Source organism: Penicillium lagena (genome assembly GCF_028827675.1).
Source record: "Penicillium lagena strain IBT 129212 chromosome Unknown utg000003l_segment0_segment0, whole genome shotgun sequence".
NCBI lineage: Eukaryota > Fungi > Ascomycota > Eurotiomycetes > Eurotiales > Aspergillaceae > Penicillium > Penicillium lagena.
Window position 1 is genome coordinate 299,831 of NW_026623224.1, and position 18,642 is coordinate 318,472.

Here is an 18,642-nt window from a genome sequence, read left to right on the forward strand (position 1 = left end):
TTTTTTGATCCCTCATCGCTAACCCCCGAAGTGCGGCTCAAACAAGCGGCTCAAACAAGCAATATCCATATCGTACAGTGCCTAACAAGGACGGCATTCCGTATAAACAGAAGAAGTTTTATCATCTATTTCTTGATACCTTTCTCGCGCAGACGCTGCTCATCTTCCATCTGCAATTCGCGATCGATCTGGGCGCCCTTGGAAGGCTTGTTGCCATGTAATTGAGCCTGATACCATGTCAGAGCTGCTGATCAACTATCACAGGCTTAGTTGGAAGTACTCACCGGCTTCGTGGGATCGCTTTTGCTAAGCTCTGCCTCGCGGTTCAAGTCGTCATTGTGGTGGTGCGAAGGGTTGGGTTTGCCTTCCTGCGAGGCCAGCTTGTTGGCAATAGAGCGCTGGTCCTTGGAATCGAGGTTCTTGTGGCTGCCTTGGGTGCCCTCCTTGTAGCGCTCGCGCTCGTTGATGACGGACTGGGGTTCGTTGCGCTGGTCGCCAGCTTCGTAGATAGGGGCGTGGCCGACGTTGGACTGACCAGCTCCGTGGACACCGGTGTTGGGGGACATATTGAAGAGGCAGAGGATTTATTGAGAGAATTGGTGTGTGATGGTGTATCCGTCTTAGACATCATACACCTTTATATTTCCATTGCACCAGGATGTGATGTCATGCTGGAGTCAGTGAGGTCATTGTGGGGCGAAGCCTGCTATGTGAGGCGGTTCAAGATAGGCGATGATAATGTAGTCAAATTTCCGTCCAAGTGGAACGCAGGAATCCAGAATCAAGGCAGCGGTGGGTGAATGCGATCATAAAGTGTTATTCATCGCTCAGGACCCGATTATTATCGCAGACTCTCAATTAGCCCTCATGTCCCTAAGTAGTAAGTTACTCTCCCTAGGCAGGGTGACACACACCGTCACACATTCCAACGATGTTAGAAAATTAGACATTAGCTGTGATCTTTTGAACTGACTGCATGAGGAAGTGGGTCAGTATGGTTGGTGATGATGGCATGGATGTTTGAGGGCAAAGCACTCATTTCTTGGCAGTCTTCATTTGCTCATGTTGAGATTGATACCCAAGCACAGGCCAAAAACACTCGTCGTTGCTCGTATGCCCGTAGTCATTTACACGGCCACGGTCACCGGAAACAGCATTATTGGTAAGCCAGTAAGTCATTGAATGATGTTCGTAAAGAACATTATTTGATGTTGGAATGGATTTGAAAGTTGGTATAAGAGCAACCCTAGAGGGAACCCAGGGAATGTGTGAGGAGAGTGTTCTTTGCATCAACCTGAACTGGAGATGGTTGACTAGCCCGGATGGAAGACTTGGAAACACCTTGTGTTCGCGCATTAGATTATACCATTACATGCAGATGGGAGTCCCTTGGGTCTGACCAGTGAATTGAGAGCGTTGCCCTGGTAAATCTGCGATTGATTAAAATTGTGTATTGTTGAAGATAATAGCACTAGGAGTGCTCACCAAGGAATAACATATTCTTGCCAATGTTCCTTAGTATCAGCCTCTTTGAACTTCTCAATACCACCGACAACGCCGTCTTCGCCAACCAGCCAATCACCTGTTTCCACTCGATCAACCCAATTTTCTAACACTTTGTGCAAATATGAGCTACGTGAATCCCAAGGTAGATAACCACTATACCCACTAAACGAATCCGACCGATAGAGTTGATCAGACTCAGTACTTCCACCCCTAGCCTGTTTGATAAATGGAAGACCATTACTACTTCGAGCAAACCCGCTGTGGCCGATCTCATACGGTAGTAGGAGTCGACTGTCGTTGCTAGATTTCCAGCTACAACAATCCTCGACGGGTTCAACATATAAACCAGCTGGAATATCCTCAGTATTTCCGCCAGGAAACCAAGGCCGAACCCAGGGCGATTTATTCTCCTGCTCTCCTCGAAATAAGAGTAGGGGAAACGACGGCTCATCGTCAGTAGAGCGTTCCGCGAATGGCTGATTAATGAATTCATCGGAACTTTGGACTCTGATGCCGGGAGCAATATAGCGAAAATCGAGTTGACGGACGGGAAGACCCGAGAGAAATTGTCCGGTAAAAGAATCTACTTCTATCGATGAAGCTCTGAGAACGGATTCCGGGTAAGGAAGAGGAATCTGTCCAAGGCTTTGCTGCTCGAGCCCATGATGTATCGAACTTGAAGGAAGACGAGCCTCGATGGCATCAAGAAGGCGCGTAAAGGCACTAACAGCCCTCTCAACATCTACCGGAGTATATTGATGGAACTCCCAAGGGAATACTCTGATCAATTGGTCTGAATATCTCTTTCCGCGGTCGGAATATGTTGTGAGTTTGCCTTCGTCGATCATGTCCAGATAGGCTTGCAGAATGCATTGTAACGGCCGCCATGGCCACCGTTCTAGATCAAACCAGATCAGATCTCCCCAGTCTGGGACAAAGGAAGCTAGCTCGGTTTCTTGATCGAATCTATTCGACTTGTCAGTGTTATTCTGTACCAAGTTTTAGTGTATCCTAACAGTACAGTATACCGATTTCTTCATCACTCTCGGTCCGCGTCGAGGGGTATAACCACACTAAGCGATCGTCCCCCCACCTTCGGAGGGGAGAGTCTTGTACATCTAGAATGTCGTCTTTCCCATGGAGTGCTATCAGATAATAGAAAAGATGAAAATCCGAGGAAGGGTCGAATATAATAGCTTTTGCCGACCGTAGAAACTGGATCAATTTCGGGTTCAGGCGAGATGCGAGGTCGAAGGGCACTGGGGACGACTCTCCCCACCAGCTCTTGGACGGAAGCGAAGAGACATCTCGTCCGGCCCCAACCCACGCGCGTTCAAAGATCTGGTTGTGAAGCTGGGCTGCTAAGTGGGGGTCAAATTCAGTCGCCGGCATTTTAGAGAGGGGTAGGCGAAAGATTGAATTTGTATAGGCTAGTTCGAAAACCTGTGGGAGGGCAATTTGTCATCACTAGCGCAAGCCACAAACCTCCTAGAACAATGTGAACAACAGGCCTTAGATGGCAACCCGTGTAGCTCCACATGGCTATATACGGACACGAACAGCAACAGAAGCGCCAGGTAAAAAGGGCCACGATTATGCGGCTTTCCTCAAGGATAACAATGGCAATATTTTCACACCATTTTTCTCGTGCTGAAAGATCCCCGGCTTCGCAGCTAGCCGTAACGGGAGGATCTAATTGTCAATTTTTTTGACCAGTCAAGCTTGTCATATACATCGCTCATTATGTCTGACGCCTCCAGTCATTTACGTTTCTCTTTTGTCTCTATCCTGGTGTTCTCCAACACTTACTTGGTCTTTATGTCTTTGTCTTGGTCTCTCCTTAGGGTAGTTAACCATGTGTCAATATGAAAATGACTGTATTAGCTCGTCGAGTCCATGGTGCTTTTGGTCTAGCCCTATAGCGTTTTTGACACAATTCTCTGGGGTAAAACTCCACTATCACTTGACCCGGGATGCGGTTACTAGGCCAGAAATGGACGGTAATAATAAAAGGATGGACATACTGCTTTGGTCTAGTGTCAGCAGGGACAGCCTTACTTATATCTTCCAAGCGTCTACGCTACAATCTACCACTCCATCACTGCAACTACTGCTCAAGCCCTCGCAACACATCGATAGCAAGCACTACTACCACCAAATTACACATAGATGTCGACCTGCCAACTCAAGATGTCTCAGAGCTTTGCCTATGCCTCCGTGATATCCTCCAGTCGGAGTAAACCAAGTAATTGTGGCTCTGGCCTGGCTGAGATGCTGCGCAACACCCTTCAATGCAGCCCAACCGTCATGCCAGCGCCAGAGCCACAGCCTCTGCAGGAGGAAAAGAAAAAGAAGCGCATCATCGTCATCGGCGCCGGCATCTCCGGCCTGCGTGCCGCCTCGACTTTGCAGCGCCACGGAGTCGATGTTGTCGTTCTGGAAGCGCGAGACCGCATCGGTGGTCGCATCTGCACGACGCGCAACGGAGGCCAGACGACGTGGGACTTAGGTATGTGTGCCTTGGACACACGAGTCGGTACTGACCGCCGGGCTTGCGATGGGCCCTTTGGATATCACGCTTGACGCTGTGTCAGAACTCTCGGTTGCTGGACTTTGCTCCTCTTCTCCCTCCCTACTCCAACCCCCTGTTGCGAGGCGACTAAACGTCTCTAGGTGCGGCGTGGATGCATGAAACGTCGCAGAATCCGCTCGTCAAACTCATTCGCGCCCTCGGGATCGAATATTACTACGACGATGGTACCCCGCTGTACTACACAGCGCAGGGTCGGGCCGGCGCCCAGTTCAAGGCCAAGAAAGTTGCCGACGAGTTCGCAGACTACGTCGACTGGTACTACAAAGCCCATCCTGATGCGGAAGACCGCAGCGTCGATGATTTCATGCAGGAGTTTATCAGTCGGCATGAGTTGATCACCCAAGATGAGCGCCTGTGGGCGCCGCAGGCCGTCCGCGAGATTGAACAGTGGATCGCTACGGGTACGGCCGAAGCTTCGTGCAAATATCTCCAGTATTTTATCACTGAGCGCAACCTATACATGAAGGGCGGCTACGATCGAATCGTCGACTGGACCGCCGGGCCGCTACTGGAGAGCCCCCATGCGCTGCAACTGAACCATCGAGTAACCCGAGTGGCCTGGAGCGATAACGCACAGGGACAGGATGCTGTCCGCGTGGAGTGCGAGGATGCTACAGGCTGCTGTAAGACGGTGACAGGTGACGCAGTGATCGTGACCGTGCCGCTGGGAGCCCTCCATCATAAACTCCTCACATTCGACCCGCCGTTGCCGGACGATATCCAGCATGGCTTTTCTCAGCACTCGACAATTGTGTTCGCCGCGACCCAGCATCATGTCGACTACCTGTACGCTCTGCTTGTTGAGGCAGGATTCGCAACGTCTTATGCCTACGGTTCCTTGGATCAAACGGCTCGCAAGATCCAGGTTGAGAATTTCAGACAAGGCTTGTCCAATATTCTGGTCGTCACAGACGTGGCCGCTAGAGGTATCGACATTCCCGTGCTGGCTAACGTTATCAACTACGATTTCCCGTCGCAGCCAAAGATCTTTGTTCACCGTGTCGGCCGTACGGCTCGAGCTGGCCAGAAGGGATGGAGTTACAGTTTGGTTCGGGACGCAGATGTTCCGTACCTTCTTGATCTTCAGCTGTTCCTTGGCCGACGACTGGTTCTAGGCCGCCAATTTGGGGACCAGGTCAACTTTGCCGAGGACGTGGTCACTGGATGCGTCCCCCGGGATCCGTTGTCCCGGAGCTGTGAATGGGTGACTAAGGTCCTAGATGAAGATGCAGACATTGCTACCCAGAGACAAGTTGCCCAGAAGGGTGAGAAGCTGTACATGCGCACGCGCAATGCGGCTTCATTGGAAAGTGCCAAGCGAGCCAAACAGGTTGTCTCCTCCGAGGACTGGTCCACAATTCATCCGTTATTCAATGATGCAGCGAGCCAGATGGAAGCCGAGCGTGAGAATATGCTTGCCCGGATCGGTGGCTACCGGCCACAGGAGACCATTTTCGAGGCCAATAACCGACGCAATGGTAAAACCGAAGGGGACGCATCCATTGATACAATCAAACGCATCCGCAAGACTGTGGATGCGAAGAAGAAGCGGGCACAGGCGAACGAGCAATCCGAGTCGCTCGAGTCAGGGGAAACCAATGCGGCTGCGGAAGACGGGTTTGACGAGGAGGACGACGACATTCCACAAGAGGCGGGTGACAACATGTCGATGGCATCTGATTCCGATCTTGAGGTCACTTTTTCCGCGTATTCACAACCAAACAACAAGAAAAACGATGTGTCTGCCACATCGTTCCAAAACCCCGACTACTTCATGGGATATACACCTGCCAACCACAACATGGCTGAAGACCGGGCCTACGGTGTTCACTCGGGCACAAACCAGAACTTTACCCAAGCGTCTCGCAACGTAACCATAGATCTTACTGGAGACGAAGGTGCCAAGGGCTTCGGCGAGGCACGTTCCATTATGCGCTGGGACAAACGGCACAAGAAGTACGTGGCTCGACAGAACGACGAAGACGGGTCAAAGGGCGAGCGGCTAGTCCGCGGTGAGAGCGGTGCCAAGATCGCGGCCAGCTTCCGGAGCGGCCGTTTCCAAGCATGGAAGAAGGGCAAGCGACTTGACCATATCCCTCGTGTCGGTGAAGCTGAGACACCTGGGATGTCGAACGGATTCAAATCCGGCTTTGGTGGTGGACGGCGATTCCGGCATCAAAAGGACCAGGCGCCTAAGCGAGCAGATCCGCTCCGCGACGACTATGAGAAGATGAAGAAAAATGCGGCGGCCAAGGAACGTAACTTCAGCAAACCGGGTGGTGCTGCAGCTGGTGGAAAGAGCGAGATTCACTCGACTGATGATATTCGGAAAGCACGCAAGCTCCAGCAGAGGCGGCGCGAGAAGAATGCCCGGCCGTCGAGAAAGCGATGATCTCAGATTTGATATACTGTGTATAGATTCCGTCTATAATGCATTATTGAAGATACCGTTTATTGGATTAACTGTTGCTTTGTGTTGCTCTCTCCCGTTTTTCTACGAACGAACACTTCCCAATCCAACGTGTTCTTTGTGATATCTCTGACCAGCCTGTTGGGACAGTAGGTCATCCCAGGCCTGTGGCCGTACGAGAGTGCATTGGAAATCCATCCGGCCCTATCCTGACAGCAGCTTCGAGGTAGACGACGAAGAATCTCAACAGAATTACTATCTACAGCGATCGCGACGCTCAGCTCCAGCTCCAGCTCACCTCCACAGACCCAATCACATCACAGCCACTGAGCTCAGGCCTCGGGTTAGGGAAGCGCGCCCGTTGGCGAGCTCAACAGCTAGCGATGCATCATATCATGTGAGTGAGGATCGCAACCGGGCCTCGGGACAAGCCCGGCGGCCGCATGGCCACGAGAGAGCGGTAGCGTACCTTGTGAGACTCATTGCTTGCTTCAAGTCCTGGACAGCTAACAATCGTCCATAGATTACCCCGCAACACACATCATCTACTATCGCCATCACCACCAGCCACCAACTGCCGCCATAAGCTCGTTTAGCTTCCATAGCTCTTCACCGATTGTGACCAGTGCTTTCACTCGACCAAGCTAGGCAGTAACAAATGGTACATCCTAGCTATATCGACGCTAGTCGCTGGTCCAGACCCCGAATGCGCCGACTAGCTCCATCTACACCTTGTCAATCAACGCGCCTACTCGACCTCTAGCGAACGACAAGCCCTAATTCGACGTCTATATGAAACTCTCGTCAAATCCATGCGCATCGTTGGGTTGTGTAAGCCCACTGAGTTCATTCTAGCAATTAGCAAAGTCGAGCGCGACGAGGATAAGGACTACACATTTACCAACGGGGTTGTAATATGATCTATTAGCTTGCTCGATTTTTAAATGATTAAGCTACATCATGGTCACCCATGGGTTACCTATTTTTCTGTAGTCGTTTATAAAGTGTATGATCCGTTCACCATATGTGAGATATTGGAGGCAGATGGCTTTAGGGTCATACCGATCATACTCTCGAACGTCGTCGAATCTTGCAAGGCCACCCCGACGGGACGTATGTGAAATGGTTTTGGAATTGCCATTCTTGTTTAGGATCCACTTGCTGAATATTGTAATCCCGAAATAATGTAGCCGCAAGCTTTGAGATCTCGAAGTGGGCGAGGTTTCGCCCTGGGCATTGGTTATAACCAGCCCCCCACTTCCGGGAACATTTATCAGTAAATAAATCAGAGCAGGTAATTGAAAATTGTACATACGTGAATCAAAAATGACTCCATTTTCGACGTTTCACCCTGCAGCCAACGATCTGGGTTGAAATTATCGCAATCCTCGCCGAAAAGCTCAGGGTTTCGGTGGAAGACCCAAGGATTGACGCTCAGAATGACGCCTTCCGGGAAAAAACGTCCACCAATGGTCAACCCCTCTTTGGGCACGACACGTGGTAGACCGAGGGCCACGGCGGCATGGAACCGATATGTCTCTTTGATCTAGCCGAGAGGGTTAGCCTCCATGCTTTGCGACAAACTTCTCAAACCATACACAAGATTGAAGAAATGGGAGGGTCTGTGCTTCGGCATATTGAATAACAGGCGAAAGCTCTCCACGAGCGTGAGCAGCATCGAGCTCCTCATGCAACCGTTGTAGATGGTGGGGACTGCGAATTAAAAAGTAGAAAAGGGACTGCATCGTAGCGCTGACAGTATCTGCACCAGCACCAACATTCGCAACAGCAGCAGCAAAGATTTCATTCTCTTCCATGCGATCAGGATACTTAGCATGAGTGTCCAGCCACTTCTGCATCATATCATTCCGGGCATCAGGATTCTTCTTCCGCATATCAATAGCGGCAAGGCAGGTATCAAAGATGTGCGAAGTGGGTTGGATGCCTAACCGGCTAAGAAGGGGGTTTCCTAGGGTCAGATTATGAAGCCAGGTGTAGTGCCCCATAACGGCTATGTAAAGAGCCAATGCTCTGGTATTTGCGATGGCGTTTCGGATATCTGTTCCAGACTGGACGAACCCAAAAGACTTGGAGAATGTCACTTCCCCGAGGACGTCGAAGGCGAAAAAGGTGAACCACCGGTTAAACTCGACCGGCTCGCCGGACTTGCAGAAGTCGTTCAGACGGGAAGTGAAAAGATGCAAGACTACGTCGACGTAGGATTCGGATTTGATGATATTGGAAAGAGCGTACCCCGATGCGACATTGCGACCCTTCTCGATGTGTCGCCGAGGATTTAATTCTGACATCTGGTTGACATAATGATAGTCCGGAAGGCTGAAAATCGAATACCATGGACCCTATTAAACAGCAATTTAGATACTATCATGTATAAAAGGCTCTCGTCATACTTTAACGATATTGGCGTGAAGAAGCTGTCGAACTGCGTCTGGATGAGATACGCTGACTTCATTGTCCCTGATACGAACAAAATAACCTGGCGCTGATTGGCAAGGGGGCTCTTGAAGGTAGGTTGAGCAAGCATACCATGCTTTTTGTGCAGCTTGATAACCTCGTCTTCGGTGTGGCCTTTCCATAGCTGATAGACCTGCCAGAGACTCGAGAAAGATGCCAAAAATGGGCCTGGAATGTCCCTAATAGGCGTCCAGTACCGTCTAATGATCGCGCGAGCAATAACTGCGCCAACAAGCAGCAAAGCCCACGCAATGCGCCCATTGAGTGACACCATCAGCTCCGGTGTCGTCAAAGGCACCATTGTGTTGGGCCAAGTCAACAAGAGACAAGAGAATGTGATTTCAGCAGGGGTTTTCTTGGGAGAACACCGGCGGTGGGTATTGCCATTCTAATACCGGAGCGCTGGGTCGCCAGGAGAGGATCAAAGGATTCTGGGAATATTATTCCCCTCCAATAAGCCGCAGGTGTTCGGGCGCATTGTGTCCCGTCCTCGCATAGCACTTGACCAAGAAAGGTTACGACATAGCCCTCGTTTCCTTGTGGGGCATTGTGCAAGCATAAAGGGGCACTAGTATGTAACAAAGGGGCTGCCCATGAGAGCATTACTAGCACAAAAAAGGGCAAGCGGTTTGATGGATGGATCCAGCGACAAGGATCAGATTTCGATTCTCCACATGTCACGGCGGCCCGGCCCCAAGACATGATCCGAAGAAGGAGAAATTGACGCTCTCCAGGTGACAGGGCAACAAAGGCGTTTTTTGCCTCGAGAAAGACTTCCCTTCTAGACAGATACACCTTCTGAGCCTTCCTCTCATCACTGTAATGTCTACGGCACATAATTCGCCGGCCTTTTTGGCCCAAGATCGCCGGAAACCGGCTGCTATCGGTATGGTAGTCACGACAACACTGTCAACCATTGTGGTTTTGGCTCGCCTATATGCCCGAGGGTATTTGATTCGAGAGTTAGGTTGGGATGATTATACAATCGTTATCGCACAAGTATGACTCCTTTCCAATATCTCTGGCACAGAACTAATGGTCATAGCTGGTCGCTTGGCTCGACATGGCGCTGTCTCTCATGGACGTTCACTATGGTGGCGGTCAGCACCTTATGGTGATTATGGGCCACCCAAAAAACCTGGTTCTCATGTACAAATGGCTTGTCGCTGCCCAGATGATCTACTTTTTGAGCCTCTGGCACTGTCGCGTCTCCGGTTTGTTTTTCTACGCCCGTCTCAACCCAATGCCACGATTTCAGCTATACCTGCGCATTTCATTTGCATTTGTGACGGCTGTATTTGTCTCACAGGCACTTGTCATTGCACTTCAATGTATTCCACTCCAGGCCCTATGGGACCCTACGGTGAAAGGCAAATGCATAGGCTCTACAGCTGTCTTTCTCTCGACTTCGGTACTCACAATTATCTGTGATTCACTTATTCTAATATTGCCAACCAAAATTGTCCTCGGATTGCAGGTCAATTTAATTCGGAAGTTGGTCTTGTGGTTTGTGATTTGCTTCGGGGTTCTGTAGGTTTTCTGGAAGCTCGCTTGATGATAATGATGGTATTGGCTGACTGTTGCTCATCTAGTGCTATTGTGTAAGACTTTTTCACGACCTCTTCTAAAGGTCCTGTCTAACCTAACTTAGTACATCAATTCTCCGCATGGTCTCTATGATCGTTGCCATTCAACACCCCGAAGACATCACATGGTTCTTCTCCGTTGTGGTGGCCTGGTCTAGTGCGGAGATCAGTGCCTTCATTATTGCCCTCTCATTGCCTGCCTTGAAAGGCTTATTCGGCTTCTTGCGAAGCAGGGGGAATTCAAGCTCTGGTCAGAGTAGCGGTTCTCAGCCCATTAGTCTCGGGTCAGTCCCTCGAACAGCCAAGCATAGAAGAATCTATGAAGGACCAAATTTTTACCAGAACTCATCCGATGCTGAGGCCCAGAAAGACACCCCGAAAAGTCCAAGTCAGGAGACGCTTTGGAATGATCGGGACAGGCGAGATATTCGCGTCATAGATGAAGTGGAAGTGCATGTGGATGATGATGATGATCTTCGCGCTCGAAGATGAGTTTGAGATAGTGATATCATGGAGGATAATTACATTTCGTGCCAACAAATCAAGCAATATTTCATTTGCCCGATGAAGCTTGTATTATCTTCTGGCTGGTTTACGAGTAGACCACGTAACAAAATCAATCCTTCTATGCTCATATTTTGCATACCTGTAGTCATACCCATTTTCAAAACGTTTTCCAATGTGAAATCTACATATCATCGCGTTGTGCTGTAATGATTTGTGAAAGTGGACAACATTCTCGTGTAGCTCTAGGCAGTCGGCAGCCGATTCGCTCAAGAGAGGATTTGAGTTATGCAAAGAACTTCAAGAGATAGTGGTGTGAGCTTCAAAAATTCCCGACGAAGAATATAGGGCTTATGAAATGGCTTCGTCAGTAGGACACCCTAAAAATTGAAGCAATTAGGCCTAGTATGGAATCCGTGTAGGAAGCAGCTTGGTCTAATTTCTCGATTCTATTCAAACCCTTTCACTAAAATTCTGTACACTTTTGTAACGACATCATAAAAGCCGGGAAAACTCTACTTTTAAGAAGATAGTGTCGTAAAAAGCCCATTGTAATGCGAAGGCCAATCAGAAGCGAAGAAGCCGCGCGTTAACCGCTGCGTGTTCCACCATTCAAAACCACGATAAATCAAGCCTCTTGAGTAAAAGCCTTTCGCATCCAGACCCTGCCCCTGTGGAGCACCTAGGTATGGTGCTTAGATATTCTTTGTTTTATACCCTACTACTCGTCCTCATATATAAACAGTCGACGAATCTAAAGAGCGAGGAGCCAACAAGAAGACGGATAAGGATACTGAATACACCAAATGACCTCATTCAAAAATCAGGTCATACAACGAGCCAAAACCTAAGGAGACAATCAAGGAAGGGTCTATTAAAGCAGCCAACTTCGACACATAGAATCAGTATATTTAATGGCGGTGAGACTCAGGGGAAGTCGAAGAGCCAACGCAGAGACCTTATCATGGAGATCTTGGAGACGAAACGAAAGGAGTAAGTTGTATTGACTGTGATCTCCCAAAAGGGAAGGTCTATCTACAAGCGGCAGTGGGCGCTGACCCCTCAAGCACCCATAACCAATAATGATCAATGAACAAGCGACGTAATCAAGAATTCTATATAGAATTATACACAGGATTTTCCACATAGTACCATACGGATTTATGTATAGGATAAGCCAGCTACACAATTTACGGACAGAGTGGGAATGAAATACCGTCACAAGAAACATTAGATCCTTGATTTAACTTCAGATATACGCTTGTGTAATTATCGAAGCCACTTCACAAGCTTTGTCTCTAAACAGGGCACTATCAAAACAGAAGATTCGACCACGATTATGCATGGTCATGTTGCTATAGAAATCATGGGAGTCAATCCATCCATGGGACGGAAAATCCTCACACGACGGACCAATACTGTGTACTCTCCCAACTTTCAAACAAGCCTTATCAGAATCAAGCAATCCATTGTTGTACTTCATATGCCTTGGACTAGGTGAACAAGGGCAATATATAGGAACCTAGTGTCTCTGGTGGCATGGTCGCCCTGTTGATCGTGTAACCCATGACTAATTACAAAATTCTCATCCGCATCAATTTGTTGCCAAATTCCAAAAAGTAATAGTCAGCGTATACCAAACCGTGGTCACTATACGATATAATAGCGCTCCCATTTTTGTTCGCGGTGGCGTTCATCAAAATAGAGTCAAAACCATTCCCTTGTGCCACCACTTCGCCCTTTTTATCTATGTGAACATTTGCTATCTGGGAAGACAAAGAATGCGCCGCTACTGCTTCGGTAATGTTGAGGGCAGCCTCGAGATAAACGGAATCGCTCTCTAATACCTGATGCAACAAGAGAAATCCGTTCGCGGCAATCATTGCGGCGGAAGTATCCCGTGGCGGAGGTTTCTCGCCGTTAGAAGGTGCGTCAAAATCCCATAACGGGATATGAGGATGGTCGTGTGAGGACTGCGAAAGGCGCCGAAGAAAATAATCCGAAAGACGAATTGCCGCCTTCAAGAAAATGGGATCTCTCGTCCACATATAAGTTTGGGTGTATCCAAGGATTGCCCATGCCTGGCCCCTAAACAGAGAACCGAACCAATCAGCGGTGCAGTAAATTAAGGGTTGAAAAAAATACCTGCTCCACGTGGAATCGTCTGCATATCCTTGGTGTGTCTGTTGAAACTTCACCTTCCCACTCTTAGGGTCTAGGTTACACACGTGAAAGGTTGAGAAATCGGGGCGCACAATGGTACGAAGGACTGTATGAGCGTGGACAGTAGCAATGTCGATGAGTTTCTGATCCTTTGTATGGTAACCCGCATAGAACAGGAGATCCATGTCTACCGGGGTCCAGTCAGCTTCCAGGTTTCTATGAATGTGAGGCAAAAAGGAAATGACTCGCGACAGACTTACTACACATGCTGTCGATTATGACTAGGAAATTCTCGTCCTTGTCTTCCACGTGGTATCGGTGGCTTTGCATGCGATCCCAGCTCCGGACAGCCCCAACACGTGAATCAAAACGCGAAGCTAAACTATTGGCGGCAGTGACAATTGCCTCTAGGCTGGCCTTGTTGCCCGTCAGCTCCCAATCCATTTGAAGACTAGGCATCACAATGAACCCCATGTCATGCGTATCCGTTCTGGTCACCATCTCTCGGATGGGTTCACACCAACGACGGCAAAGGGAAAGAAGTTGATCATAAAGGCAGACGGAATCCACTTCTGCAGCGATCGACAAGGATCTGGGAAACTTTGTGGCACGCTCAAGTAAAGCATACAAGGAGCCTGGGAAAAATCCACAAGTCCAAAACCGCGCATCTCTCGTGATATAACGACCCTTGTTCTCGCCATGAGTAGGGACCCACTCGGGGTACTCATTGGGGAGATGCTATACGGCCATCAACATGTCTGATTTTTTGAACACCCAACGACGTGAGATGAATATGAGACGAAACATACACTCAAATAGCGGGATGCAATATCCCAGATTTTGGCGAGACAGTTTTCCGTATATAGTCCAGCGAAGGTGTAGTCAATCTGTCTACCTAAGACTGGACTATTCACTGCCTGTGTCTTTTCTGTTAAAGGATCGTTTGTAACAGATGCTGGAGTCGTCGGTATAGCACAACCTCCGGAGAGCGTCCGGGGCTCAAAAAAAGGAAAGCGGTTACCTAATTCGTCCATGATCTAACACGGTGTATATAATAGAAAAGTTTTAACCGGAGTGATAATAAACAATAATGGAATATTAGTTTCTTAGCCTTTGAACATCAAAATTAATAGCAACTGACCAATAAAACCCGAATTTTCTTTTCGGGCTACGGGGTAAGTCGCGGGCGGCCGATATCCCGAACCCAACGGTCTTTCTTCTAGGGTAGAGCTCCGGCGCTTTGATATTTTGGGGGCGGAAGTGTTTACCACGGGGCTAATTCAGAAGGGGAATAATGAAATGCCATGATTGGTTTTGACTCTGGAATATGGGGGATTAACCTTGCCGAAGTCTTCCGCCGCTGAAATGACAGAACACCAGAGCTCCTAGAGATTTGAGCTACTAACCTACGTAATCTGGTCCCTTGATACTGATCGTATCGCAAAATATCGCGGATTTGATGCGGAAATCGGTCGATCAATGGTGTGACCAGGCGTGACGGGACTACAGAGACGGGACTACGTTTGAGGACTGCGTTTGACAGGTGACACAGGACATAGACTATTGTAGATAAGCAGAGACTCTTCCTCTGTCTCTTCCTCCTTTTCTCAACTTAGATCTCCTGTTGACCATAGCACTCAAATTGAATTCTTTGTTTGCTTTCTTTCTTGATCTGGCATATGGTCACAGAAAAGGCTTCTGGAGGATGTAAAAACTCCACGCAGATTCATCCGATGGCCATCTACTGAATCTCAAGTACCTGGACGAAAACAATGCCCCATTTCAGGTTAACATTACCTATTTTATCGGAATAATCCTCAGTATACGCTCGATAAAATCAAAGATGAGACAGAAGAAAGATAGCCAGCTTGACAGCGTAATAAAAAACTCAGATAGCGATGTACTATTTATTCACCTAAAGTCCTCAAAATATCCTGCGCGATTTCAACCGATACACCCTCCTTTGATACTTTCTCTCGTAGTTCCTGGACTGTTGGTGGCTTCGGAGGGTACTTCCATAGTTCATTCATCCTCAAACCATCCGGCCCTGCCAAAATAGCCGAAGCAAAAATCCGCGTGCAGTTGGGCTTAATATTTCCCTGTAGTTGTGGCACAAGCGTCCTTGGGTACATGACATTGGTATTGCCATGGGGAGACTGTACTCTCCCAACCCTTGGTGGGTCTGAGGCATCGACAATACCACTGAAATCGCCCATAGCGCCACAAGTCCATGCTGAAGACTTTTGCTCGAATATCCTATCCTGCATGAAATCGAATTTTGGAACAGCAAATCCCCCTTCAATTGTGCTTAGCGGGCGTGAACTGGAAACTTCATGAACCCTCATATGCCAACATTCGTGAGGAATAAGCCACGTTTGGACAGTCACATCGGTCCACGGATACCACCTGGAAAAAATAATTCCATTTGCAATTTGAACATCTTCACAATTTTCCCTAACGCGAAAATGTCTCCCGTCGTCACTCAAGGCCAGCATACTATCAAAAGCTTCGATCGAGAAGCCCCTAGAGTCGCTTTCAATGCTGAAACCATATCTTGAGGAATAAGCAAACTTATTATATTTCTCATGCATTCCGCGCATTTCAAGATTTGTTCCCGGTCCAGAAACGAGCATCACAGAATGAGCCGGTTGGTGAGTGAAAACCATGCCAGGAATGGGAAAGGAGATGACAGATTTTCGTTCGGGCATGGACATTTCTGCTGAAGCCCAGAATGGATGGGTCTCTGGCAGGCACAAAGGAGCAAAGACTTTCATGGCCCACCATGGGGACCCAGGCGAGCTATAACGTTCAGTAATCATTTGATTCGGATATGCGTACCCCAACGTCATGAGCCCATCGTCAAGACGTGATATAGGCTGAAAAGCCCACCATCGCAAATGTCTCAAGTACAACCCCTTCATAACTCCCCAAGGTAGAGGATCTTCATTTGCAACAGCCAACATGCCCCATAAAGCAGCCATGGCATGGCGGTAGACCAGGCTGCGGCCGAAAGGGATGCCAGCTCCATCATCAGCAAACCAATGCTGAAAATTCAAAGCGAATTTGCGAGCTCGAAGTCGAAAGCGCTGCGAGCGAGCAACATCTTGTGGCCTATAAACAGCATATAGTAAACCGTAGAAATGCATCGCAAAAGCGTTATAGTAATCGATTCTTCTCATATCTCCAACGTCCGCACCATCCCGATACCATCCATCCCCGATATACATGGTCTCCAAATCTTGCAGGTATTCTTCTGTCTGTTCTGAATTGACACTGATGCCAACTCGTTCTAGGCCCAAGTCAACTATGACACGAAAGAACTTATGATTGTTGTTGGCATGTTTTGAGTTTCGACTACTTTGCAGCCACTCTGCGACTCTGGTCTTTGTCTGTGTATCCAAAGGATCCCAGAGATGTTCAGACGCAAGTAACAAGCCGTAGCCAAGAGCCGCAGCCTCTACATGGCGCTGATCCATGTCTGTGATGTTACCCCAAAATTCGTCATGCGATGGGTCCGTCCCATTCCGTAAGCCGGTACGGTAAACATCCCAGTAGGCGAACGATGTACCCCCGGCAGCCCTAGGAGCGATCCCGAACAGCGGCCGAGAAAATCCCTCCAAATCACAGGCAGCGCGGTCCCATGTGGATCCCGAGGCATCAAGCTGCACGCGGGCTTTGCCCGGCGAAAAAGATGCCAGCAATGGATCAAATAGCTTTTGACATGCTGCAACCACATCTTGTTTGGTACGGAAAGGATTTTTGGCCAAGGGGTTAAGTCTGCATTGAGACATACAAGACGAATCCAGCAGCGTCATGATTCTTGGTGCGTATGGCGGAGTTGGTTGGCGGAAAGTAAACCAGATGGAAAATGTGAACGAGATAGAGAGCAGAAACGTTATGGGCTCTCAGAATGTCTGGAGGTCAGAGTAGCATTGTATTTAATCAATACGTCTTCTTTCGTTCATGCTTTCATCCGTCTGTATTTGATCATCGGCACTCAAAGCTCAAAGCCGCATGGTATAGCTCGCTGTTGCGGAAAGCGGAAAAGGTGTCGGGTGCCAATCTCCCGATGTCCGCTGTGGGTCACGGAGGCAGGATGCGGGATAGAAATCAGGTTACTTGCCTTTCATGCTTATCTCGGTTTTTCTTAGTTGGTGTGTCCAGGAGAACCTTGGTAGGAGGTACTGATAATCTTAAGCGCACATTTTTCTCCCTTTGCGCATTGGTCTACACCCCATATAGATTTTAAAAATATGCTATATCCACCTATAAAGATTAGAAAAATACTGGAAGACTTCATAACAGGCTGTGGTTGTTGAGTTCCAAAGTTGTAGAATATCGCATTTACTTGGTGTTTTGGGGACTATGTCACTTACAACTACAACGTACGCCATGGACCGGGTCAAACCGTTACTGTATGTGGCCTAGAATGGTACAAAACTTGAGGCGACCAAGAGTATGTCTAAGTGGATGAAGCGTTGGAAAGCATACGGATCGAGCATCCAAGCCTAAGAACTTTCGCCATAGTGAAGGTTTTAAGAGCAACAACACCCTAACAGGCTGAATCTACAGTACTTCGTTTGGCGCCAAGTCTTTGATTTCCACATTCACTTTTTTATTCCCACCGCCCCTGCCCTCAAGAGGGTTGCCGACGTGACGTGTTAGACTATATTGTCGCTGATTGATATTTCCCGCGAACTATTCGACTAGAAGCTCAAGCGACTGGACATTGACCTCACCCAAACTCTTCATCCCGGATGTTTGCCCTCCTAGCATTTCCCTACAGCGCTTGAACACGCATCAATGATGCAAATCATGGGCATTCCTATGATTAGTCCATTTGATAGCCAGCTAAGCGCCCGCCAAGGCTCCGACAGGGAGAACTAGCCCGCTGCGGCCTGCCTAGGGTTGTGGTGAGGTCTAAAAGCAACATCGTTGTATCAGGGTTAATAGGAGGATTCAATAATAGATGGTAGGTTTTAAGCTAAAAAGCACCGTCATAAGATTAGGTCTAGTGTATATTCTTCTAATTAGCCAGTTTAACTTAGGCGCTCCCCGCGAACATTCATTAGATGAAAATTTGTTGAGCGTGGTGGTATAGCGCTGCGTAAAGAATATGTAGACTCAGGCTCGTATACCACACTAACCATTAAGAGCGTAGATGCTACTAGATGAACGGGGAAATAGATTTTTTAGTACTAAACATTTCATATACAAACATATTCCAGTTAACTTGAGGAATGACGAAGCTATATCTCGATGCGACTAGAGGCAGTGACAAAAACGGCCAAATAATGATAAATAAAATAAGATGAATGATCATTTGATCCGCCCAAAAGGCTTTATCTTGCCAAACTTGCAATTATTTGAAGTTCAGCCGGAGCACGGAGCCGCTCTGCTCCAAA

General features: G+C 48.3%; 8 protein-coding genes across 8 annotated transcripts; 3 read left to right on the forward strand and 5 right to left on the reverse strand.

Annotated features, from left to right (window-relative positions):
• Positions 1–125: 125 nt before the first annotated feature.
• N7510_005257 (uncharacterized protein) lies at positions 126–566 on the reverse strand (the record flags this gene model as incomplete). Its single annotated transcript, XM_056977183.1, has 2 exons — positions 126–227; positions 285–566. The coding sequence occupies 2 exons, from the start codon at positions 564–566 to the stop codon at positions 126–128; spliced, it is 384 nt and encodes a 127-aa protein (XP_056833215.1).
• Positions 567–1,481: 915 nt separating this feature from the next.
• N7510_005258 (uncharacterized protein) lies at positions 1,482–2,898 on the reverse strand (the record flags this gene model as incomplete). The annotated part of the gene is made up of 2 exons (XM_056977184.1): positions 1,482–2,472; positions 2,528–2,898. 2 exons carry the CDS (start codon positions 2,896–2,898, stop codon positions 1,482–1,484), a joined length of 1,362 nt encoding a protein of 453 aa, XP_056833216.1.
• A 798-nt stretch (positions 2,899–3,696) lies between these two features.
• Positions 3,697–4,089, forward strand: N7510_005259 (uncharacterized protein; the record flags this gene model as incomplete). Its single annotated transcript, XM_056977185.1, has 1 exon — positions 3,697–4,089. One exon carries the CDS (start codon positions 3,697–3,699, stop codon positions 4,087–4,089), a length of 393 nt encoding a protein of 130 aa, XP_056833217.1.
• Positions 4,090–4,190: 101 nt separating this feature from the next.
• On the forward strand, positions 4,191–6,491 carry N7510_005260 (DEAD-domain-containing protein; the record flags this gene model as incomplete). The annotated part of the gene is made up of 1 exon (XM_056977186.1): positions 4,191–6,491. The coding sequence occupies one exon, from the start codon at positions 4,191–4,193 to the stop codon at positions 6,489–6,491; it is 2,301 nt and encodes a 766-aa protein (XP_056833218.1).
• A 1,083-nt stretch (positions 6,492–7,574) lies between these two features.
• N7510_005261 (cytochrome P450) lies at positions 7,575–9,285 on the reverse strand (the record flags this gene model as incomplete). The annotated part of the gene is made up of 5 exons (XM_056977187.1): positions 7,575–7,766; positions 7,825–8,055; positions 8,108–8,869; positions 8,921–9,006; positions 9,057–9,285. The coding sequence occupies 5 exons, from the start codon at positions 9,283–9,285 to the stop codon at positions 7,575–7,577; spliced, it is 1,500 nt and encodes a 499-aa protein (XP_056833219.1).
• Positions 9,286–9,806: 521 nt separating this feature from the next.
• On the forward strand, positions 9,807–11,062 carry N7510_005262 (uncharacterized protein; the record flags this gene model as incomplete). Its single annotated transcript, XM_056977188.1, has 4 exons — positions 9,807–9,983; positions 10,030–10,514; positions 10,577–10,585; positions 10,636–11,062. The coding sequence occupies 4 exons, from the start codon at positions 9,807–9,809 to the stop codon at positions 11,060–11,062; spliced, it is 1,098 nt and encodes a 365-aa protein (XP_056833220.1).
• A 1,586-nt stretch (positions 11,063–12,648) lies between these two features.
• Positions 12,649–13,738, reverse strand: N7510_005263 (Glycoside hydrolase family 88 protein; the record flags this gene model as incomplete). The annotated part of the gene is made up of 3 exons (XM_056977189.1): positions 12,649–13,162; positions 13,220–13,424; positions 13,498–13,738. 3 exons carry the CDS (start codon positions 13,736–13,738, stop codon positions 12,649–12,651), a joined length of 960 nt encoding a protein of 319 aa, XP_056833221.1.
• Positions 13,739–15,144: 1,406 nt separating this feature from the next.
• Positions 15,145–17,052, reverse strand: N7510_005264 (DUF2264 domain-containing protein; the record flags this gene model as incomplete). The annotated part of the gene is made up of 1 exon (XM_056977190.1): positions 15,145–17,052. One exon carries the CDS (start codon positions 17,050–17,052, stop codon positions 15,145–15,147), a length of 1,908 nt encoding a protein of 635 aa, XP_056833222.1.
• Positions 17,053–18,642: the final 1,590 nt, after the last annotated feature.